Source organism: Tachysurus fulvidraco, chromosome 7, assembly GCF_022655615.1.
Source record: "Tachysurus fulvidraco isolate hzauxx_2018 chromosome 7, HZAU_PFXX_2.0, whole genome shotgun sequence".
In the NCBI taxonomy this organism is placed as follows: Eukaryota; Metazoa; Chordata; class Actinopteri; order Siluriformes; family Bagridae; genus Tachysurus; species Tachysurus fulvidraco.
Window position 1 is genome coordinate 18,423,457 of NC_062524.1, and position 8,598 is coordinate 18,432,054.

An 8,598-nucleotide genomic window follows, 5' to 3' on the forward strand; every position below is an offset into this window, starting at 1 on the left:
TATTATTTCATGCAATTGAATATTTTACCAAAGAACACATTTCCTACCGTTTATAAAGGTTTTTACGTTACAGTTAATAGGATCACGAGCGGTCGCGATTTAATGACGTAATCAATGCAGCGACTTAGGCGGAATCTTAAATAACTGCTTATTCACTACGTAAGTGCACTATGTAGTGCATGAATAGGCATAACTGCTACACTTTCTAGTGCACTACATATCTAAAAGGAAGATAATTAGGATGTGGCTAAAGGACAAGCTACAGGCTCAGTTTGAATGTATGGTGAAGGATAGATTTTAAAAATGCTGCCGACTTTGAGGAAAGTGTTAGTTTCTGGGATACAAAGACGTGATTGTAGACTTTATTCCTTACAAACGAAAGTAAGTTTCATATTTTTGAACGCTTAGCTATATTCAGACTCAAGTGACTCACAAGAGATTCAGAGTCAAATGAGAATCAAAAGGAATCGATGTGAATCGAGAGGAATCATATAGAATCAGTATGAGCCGATGTGAATTGATATTTGTTAGAAATGCAGGTATATTAACTTTGTGTGTGTGTGTGTGTGTGTATGTATGTATGTTTGTATGTGCGTGTGCACTTTACTGAGGTTAAGGTTAGGTTTGAGTTTTCATTAATAATAATGGAGGGCCATCATATGGACTGTATGCATTGGTGTGTTCCAGGGTTTAGTTCTTGGTGTGTACGAAAAAGATAAAGATGACAACAGCAGCAAGGTGGTTCTTACTGAAGCAGCTGCTGCGTTTGACCGATCCGTGTCAGGAAAACTCTGTGAGATTCTGTCACTGTGAGTGGATCATTTATTTAAAACTTTTATTCATGTCGTTTTATATCAAGTGTGACTATATTATCGTTACTCTCGTACAAGTGCACAGCCAAGCAGTACAGTGTTGAAAGGCTGTTCAGTTTGAGCATCATGCTCTTTATTATTACAGCAGCACAGTGTATGTTTATGTACAGTATCTCAGAAGTGATTACACCCCTCACATTTTTGTGAATATTTTATTCTGTCTTTTCATCTAAGACTGAAGAAATGACACTTTGCTCCAATGTAAAGTAGTGAGTGTACATCTTGTATAACAGTGTCAATTTGCTGTAACCTCAAAATAACTCAACACACAGCCATTAATGTCTAAACCGCTGGCCACAACCGCTGAGTACACCCCTAAGTGAAAATGTCCAAATTGGGCCCAAAGTGTCAATATTTTGTGTGGCCACCATTATTTTCCATCACTGCCTTAACCCTCTTGTGTATGGAGTTTAACAGAGCGTCACAGGTTGCCAGTGCAGTCCTCTTCCACTCCTCCATGATGACACCACAGAGCTGGTGGATGTTAGAGACCTTGCACTCCTCCACCTTCTGTTTGAGGATGCCCCACAGATGCTCAATAGGGTTTAGATAAAGGGTGATAAACTTATTTGGTTCAGATGGTGCCACCACACACACTTAACACCATCTGAACCAAATAAGTTGGTTCCAGTAATCCATGTCCTTAGTCTGTTCGTCTTCAGCAAACTGTTTGCGGGCTTCCTTGTGCATCATGTTTAGAAGACGTTTCCTTCTGGGACGACAGCCATGCAGACCAATTTAATGCAGTGTGCGGTGTACGGTCTGAGTCCTGACAGGCTGAAACCCCACCCCTTCCACCTCTGCAGCAATGCTGGCTGCATACATATGTCTATTTTCCCAAACACAACCTCTGGATAGGACGCTGACCACGTGCACACACCTTCTCTGGTCAACCACGGCGAGGAACCTCTCCTGTTAAACCGCTGTATGGTCTTGGCTCATGCTGCAGCTCAGTTTCAGGGACTTGGAGATCTTCTTATAACCAACGCCATCTTTATGTAGAGCAACAATTCTTTTTTTCAGATCCTCAGAGAGTTCTTTACCATCAGGTGCCATGTTGAACATACGGTGACCAGTATGAGCGAGTGAGAGGGTAACACCAAATTTAACACACCTGAGACCTTGTAACACTAACGAGTCACATGACACCAGGTAGAGAGAAAATGGCTAATTGGGCCCAATTTGGACATTTTCACTTGGGTGTGTACTTACTTTTGTGTCCAGCGGTTTAGACATTAATGGCTGTGTGTTGTTATTTTGAGGGGACAGCAAATTGGCACTGTTATACAAGCTGCACACTCACTACTTTACATTGGTGCAAAAGCATTTCTTCAGTGATGAAAATATAGAATAAAATGTTTACAAAACTTTGAGTGGTGTCCTCACTTTTGTGAGATACTGTATATAATTATTATTTCTGACATTTGCTTTCTAGATCTGGACCTCCCTTAAAGAAGGGAAAGAGTCGGTTGTTCTATGGATTACACCAGGTATCTGAAACACTTCTCATGCAGTGTATCATTTACACTACCTTGATACTAAATCTATAAATATAGTTAAAAAAACAAATAATCGCCATGTCCTGTTTCCCTGGGGTATCGTTTTTAGGTTGCATGCATGTAAAAAAAAACTAAATAAATAAGTTTTATAGGCAATAATACTAGAGGACAATTTGTCTTTTTTTTATTTTATTTTTTTAAATTTATTTATTAATTAAATGCATGATAATATCTTATTTCTTTTGTTAAAGGATTTTCCAAGTGTAGCAGTAGTGGGTCTTGGCCAGAAAGGTGCAGGAGTGTGCAGGAAGGAGCATTGGGATAACGGCAAGGAGAACATCCGAGCAGCTGTCGCAGGTGGGTGGGGATTAGTTGATCGACCACTTGAATGAGCATTACTTTGTTTTAATGAAGAGAATGGTCAGACTCCTGAGCTGACCGGTAGGCGACAGTAACTCTCAACATCCGCTAAGCACTCTTAACATCCGCGATGAGCAGAAAAGCATCAAAGTACTTCTTTATTTTTTTTGACAGCGGGCTGCAGGCAGCTTCAGGACCTCGAGATTCCTCATGTGGAGGTGGACCCATGTGGAGACAGTCAGTCGGCAGCAGAGGGCGCCGTGCTCAGTTTGTTTGAGTACAACGAGTTTAAAAGCAAGAAAACGACCCAGGTCACTCCACAGCTTTACGGCAGGTACCAGAGTTTATGTGCTGCGTCCCAATGTGCCTACTGAGAATGTTACATAGTTGTGAAAGAGTACACAAATTCCAGGACGTAGTAAGACATTGTTGCTACGTTATGGATTAGCGATGAGTGGTGGTAATCTCGTTTTATTTATTAGAACATGACACATCATACTTTTTATCCATTTACAGTTACATTCAATAGAGGTACATGTACAGATGTCTTTACCTGACGTCATTACTCAGGAGGTGTGTGTTATCTTTACAGTGGAGATGATAAAGAGTGGAAGAAAGGTGTTCTCTATGGAGAGGGACAGAACCTGGCCAGGAGACTGATGGAGGCTCCAGCCAATCACGTTACACCTACAGTTTTCGCCGACACCATCGAGCAGAAGCTCTCCTCCTTCTCCGACAAAGTGACCGTCTATAAAAGGTATAGAATGAGTCATAAGGCATTGCGTATTTTTCTTCTCGTCACACACCCAGTTGTGAGTTCTGGTGAGTTTTGCGCTACTATATCCACCGCACTGTGTCTCCTTCTCAGAGCCAAGCCGTGGATCGAGAGAGAGCAGATGGGGGCATTTCTCAGTGTAGCCAAAGGCTCAGAGGAGCCCCCTGTCTTCCTGGAGGTCCATTACACCGGAAGCCCGGATTCCAAGCAGGCTCCCTTAGTGCTTGTAGGCAAAGGAGTCACGTTTGACAGGTGACGAGCTTCAATAAGGTCTCGTTCATGTTTTTAAACAATTCATTCTTTCTACTCTCATGATAATTTACTGTCCCATACCCCAGTGGTGGAATCTCAATAAAACCCTCCTCTGGGATGGATGCCATGAGGGCAGATATGGGCGGAGCCGCCGCTGTGTGTTCGGCCATCGTCACCGCGGCTGCACTGAAACTGCCAATCAACATCATAGGTCCACCCACATTCTTTGGATTTAAATTTCATTGAGGTAGACAGTAATGTTTAACTGTTTATTTCACATGGCTACAAAAAGGTTTGTTGGATTTTCTTTTTTTAAGGTTTGACGCCTCTCTGTGAGAACATGCCTAGCGGAAAAGCTAACAAACCAGGAGACGTAGTAAAGGCGAAGAACGGCAAAACCATCCAGGTACATTGCCCTCCATGTGCCACAGGACTGGCCAGAGCTGCACAGATCACAAAACGTGTTTGTTTGATAAGAAGCATTGCGGTTTTCTGACAGGTCGATAACACTGACGCCGAGGGTCGTCTGATTTTGGCTGATGCCCTATGCTACGCTCACAACTTCAACCCCAGGGCTATAGTCAACGCTGCTACTCTTACCGGTGTGTACTTGCTTCCATCTTTTCTCTTTCTGAAACAGACACACATTTAGGTGGCAGATTATTTACCTTTTTGAGCATTTTGAGTATCCGTCTATTAATTACCTAAATTTGTCATCTTTCTCTGTTTTGTCAGGTGCCATGGATGTTGCCTTGGGTTCGGCCGCTACAGGCATCTTCACTAATTCTGATTGGCTTTGGGAACAGCTGCATAAAGTAAGTATAGATTTAAATATCTATCTATCCATCCATCCATCCTTTAATTCATCTATGGTACTATCTATGAACTGGAGGAGTCATTTAGGGCGATGGTCCCCAACCTTTTTATTGCCGCGGACCGGTCAACATTTGATAACTTTAATTAAATTGATAACTTTGATTTAATAATTTTAATTTAATTGTATTTAAACATGCCTTCAAAATAAAATACAGTTACACCAAAAAATGAATATAAAGTGATTTAACATTTTAACTCACTAGAACGCGAAATCAATGAGAACCCTGAGCTTGTTTCTTTGCAACGAGACGGTTCCTTTTGGGGGTAATAGGAGACAATGACACCCGAAGTGTGTTGCTTATGTCCAGTTTATTCCGTTGTTTTGTTTTGGTTGCTGTCACTGCAGAAAACCCCGCTTCACACAGATAGCATGTCGGAAATGGCATTTGGTCCACGGACCAGTACCGGTCCGCGGCCGGGGGGTTGGGGACCACTGATTTAGGGCATCTGGCACGTTTTTATTAGTGAAAAAGTCAGTGTATTTCATGTATTCTCCACAAGGGGGAGACGAGTAACCAATTATGTTTCTCCAAGTAACCATAAACTGTAATATTTTCAGCATCAAGGTTTAGTGACATTATTAAACAAGTAAGCTGGGTTGGCTTAATGTGACTGTAGTAATTTTACTTCAGCGTTTGTAAAATTCTTGCTGTTAGACTGAGAGATTCAGATATTCATCTTGTAAGATATTAAGATCTCCAACAAGAACACTCAGACGAGTTAGAGAAAGAAAGGCTTGTGTTGTGTAGTGATGACTACAGTGTTTATTGTCCACTCGCTTATGAAGCTAAATTTTATGTTATAATTCTACCAGCTATTGAAGCATATATAAGCTGAAGGATGTGTATTTACTCAGAGGCGAGTCTTGGGTAACTTGCCTTTGTGAACACTGCACGATGTTGGGTCCGGTGTTAATAAGGCTTTGAATGAATTATTGTGCTTTCGTTATTTTTGGTATTTTTCAGGCGAGCGTTGTCACGGGCGATCGGGTGTGGAGGATGCCACTGTTTCAGCACTACACCAGACAAGTCACTGAAAGCGCTCTGGCTGACTTGAACAACATTGGGAAATACAGCCGGTGATGTCCACTGTCTATTAATGTTCTTTACACAACTACATTCTCATGTGTAGTCTTTCGTTTCTGTCTCTCTCTCTTTCTCCTTTCAATCACAGCACCTCTAGCCAATCATTGGACTCATTGGTTCATGTATATGGAAGTGTGTAGATAATGCATTGATTTCAAGATTACCTTGTCTCACATTCCTCAGCACGAACTAACTGTAACCAAAAATGGACTTCACACCCACAGTAACCGTGTGAACAGTAACTCTGATGAACTGCTGATTAGTTTCCTATAACCGCACACCTCCTAAAGATTCTTAGTTATCTTAGATATCGGTTTCGGCTACTGAACCACCTGTGTGAGGTTTGTGTTCTCATTGTTATCTCTCGAACAGCTCTGGCGGAGCGTGTACAGCAGCCGCGTTCCTGCGGGAGTTTGTCACAGCCAGTCACTGGGCTCATCTGGATATCGCCGGGGTGATGTCCAATAAGGATGAAGTCCCATACCTGAGGAAGGGAATGTCGGGGAGGCCCACGCGGACGCTTGTTGAGTTTGCAGCTGCTTTGGCTTCTGGGTCTTAAAGGGAGCTCTCGGACCACAGGAGTGAATTCCAAATTCAAGACTTTTTGTGGGAAAATGTTGCAAGCGGAAAACACGAATGTCATGTTTAGACCGCTTCATTTATCTTGTGTTTGGATGAAGCTCTGAGTGAAAGATGATAAATGAACATTTCTTAAATTAGAAGTTGTTAGTTGCAGGAATTGCAACAGAATTTCATCCAAATCCCAATCAGTCCCTCCTTTTTTTTTTCTTGTTGTGATCAATAGCAACATCTGAAGGTTTTCCCCAGGCAGCCTTGTGTGTCTCCACGAACACATCTACTCTTCATTCATTTGCTTTAATTTCAGTGAAGATATTTATGCTGCTGATGTCATCACTGATTCTCACAGCTCAAGTTAATAATCTGAAGATTAACATGGTTTTAAGTAAAATACAAGGATGGAAAAATTCACACCATCCAAGTGAGAAGTGTCAAATAAATCCGTTTGCTTTCATTAACAGCGTGATGTCATTTATTTATTTCAGTTTTTCACCTTACTGGGTTCTTCAAGTTTAAATCAGATTCATTTCGCGACATTCTATTTTACAGTGTAGTTTTGTCAGCGCTAATAAAGATGACTGTCTTTAATTATAATTCTCTTTTAATTGTCTCACAGATTTAAAATAATTAATAAATACTTGAGCAGCAGGTGGCAGTGTAGAGACAGAAACTGTGACTTATTCAAGGTTCACGCACGAGGGACGTGTTAAGGATGTTAAAGGCTCTTAAATGCCGTATGTGTGTGTGTGTGTGTGTTAGCCATTGTTCGGGCAATGCTCTATAAGCCTATGGGGAATTTGTGCAATAAACGGTTAATCTGTAGCAAAGCTAAAACAGATTTAAACACACACACGCACGCACACGTTGTTATGGAGCTGAAATTCCCGAGTCTTTAAAACGCTCACTATGAGGAAAGATGTTTCTCAAACAAATCATATGCAATGTATTCAGCAAGATGATACATTTTTTTAAAGATTAATCTGAAGATCTGTTAGAGATTTCAGAGCATTTGGGTCACAAATGTGTGTGTGTGTGTCTGTGTTTAATCAGTAGTCCCTCATAGTAACACTCCCGTTGTTCAGTAGTGCAGGCAAAGGACAAGGCCACAGAGATAATATATATTTTTTGGTTACACTGTTTTAATGTTTTAGGACAATGGGTTTTGTGGTCAATGACATCTGATAGCTGCGCTACTCCACTTTGTGTGTGTGTGTGTGTGTGTGTGTGTGTGTGTGTGTACATGAGTGTCTGTCTGTACGTCTGTGTATAAATGAGGGTGTATGTGTGTGTGTGTGTGTGTGTACGCGAGTGTCTGTCTATGTCTGTATGTGTGTGTGTACATGAGTGCCTGTGTCTGTCTGTACGTGCGCGTGTCTGTGATTGTATCCATCTATGTCTGTACGTGTTTGTGTGTCTGTCTGTACGTGTGTCTACGTGTGTGTGTATTCAAGTGTCTGTCTGTTTGTATGGGTGTATACACGTGAATATGCAAGTGTCTGTGTCTGTAAGTGTGTGTATGCGACTGTCTACGTCTGTATGTATGCAGACATGTCTGTATGTATTTGTGTGTGTGTGTCTGTGATTGTCTGTGTGTGTATGTGAGTGTTTGTGTCTATATCTGGACCTGTGTGTGTGTCTGTGACTGTCTGTGTCTGTCTGTCTGTACGTGTGTGTGCGTGTGTGAGTGTGTATACACGTGAGTGTCTGTGTCTATGCCTGTATATATGTGTGTACATTTGACTCGATTCTTCGACGTGTGTGTGTGTGTGTGTGTGTGTGTGTGTGTGTGTGTGTGTGTGTGTGTGTGGTGGGGGGGCACATTAAACTGGTTTGAAACCGATTAACATTCTAACAGTCCCTCCCTAATCCAAATCCTCGTACGGGACGAAACAGCACATTAGATGCTGCTGTGTGTAATTACTCAAACTGGAGACTGACTCTGAGAGTAAACCTCACACTTCCACACGAGACCATTTCCAATTCATCTGTCTACTGTATTTCTCTCTCTCTTTCTGTCTCTCTCTCTTTCGCTCTCTTTCTCTCTGTCGTTTCTCTTTCTCTCAATTCAATTCAATTCAATTCAATTGATCATCATTGCCAAAATAATCTGTCTGTCTCTCTGTCGCTCTCTCTCTCTGTCACTCTCTCTCTCTGTCACACACACTCTCTCTCTCTCTCTCTCTCTCTCTCTCTCTCTCTCTCATTCCTTTTTGCTGCATCACCCCTGTTCATGACGCAGTAATTAGAGATGCTCGAGGCATGTCATTTTCCTCCCACCTATTGACTGTGCGTATAGAAGG

At 41.8% G+C, this 8,598-nt stretch overlaps 1 protein-coding gene across 2 annotated transcripts; it reads left to right on the plus strand.

Moving 5' to 3' along the window:
• The first annotated feature begins 222 nt into the window (after positions 1-222).
• On the plus strand, positions 223-6,752 carry lap3 (leucine aminopeptidase 3). Of its 2 annotated transcripts, none has more exons than XM_027174292.2 (13): positions 223-381; positions 688-809; positions 2,308-2,362; positions 2,623-2,728; positions 2,906-3,065; positions 3,324-3,488; positions 3,600-3,758; positions 3,845-3,969; positions 4,076-4,164; positions 4,258-4,360; positions 4,494-4,573; positions 5,600-5,712; positions 6,092-6,752. In XM_027174292.2, the coding sequence occupies exons 1-13, from the start codon at positions 304-306 to the stop codon at positions 6,276-6,278; spliced, it is 1,542 nt and encodes a 513-aa protein (XP_027030093.1). In that variant the 5' UTR covers positions 223-303; the 3' UTR covers positions 6,279-6,752. The 2 variants fall into 2 exon arrangements, with proteins under 2 accessions (XP_027030093.1, XP_027030094.1); XM_027174293.2 differs by lacking the exon at positions 223-381 and adding an exon at positions 428-539.
• The last annotated feature ends 1,846 nt before the right edge of the window (positions 6,753-8,598 follow it).

Coding starts and splice junctions, on each gene's coding strand:
- lap3 (XM_027174292.2), top strand. CDS start 304: ATGCTGCCGACTTTGAGGAAAGTGTTAGTTTCTGGGATACAAAGACGT. Junction 2,363..2,622: donor TGTTCTATGGATTACACCAG/GTATCTGAAACA, acceptor CTTTTGTTAAAG/GATTTTCCAAGTGTAGCAGT. Junction 4,165..4,257: donor AGAACGGCAAAACCATCCAG/GTACATTGCCCT, acceptor GTTTTCTGACAG/GTCGATAACACTGACGCCGA.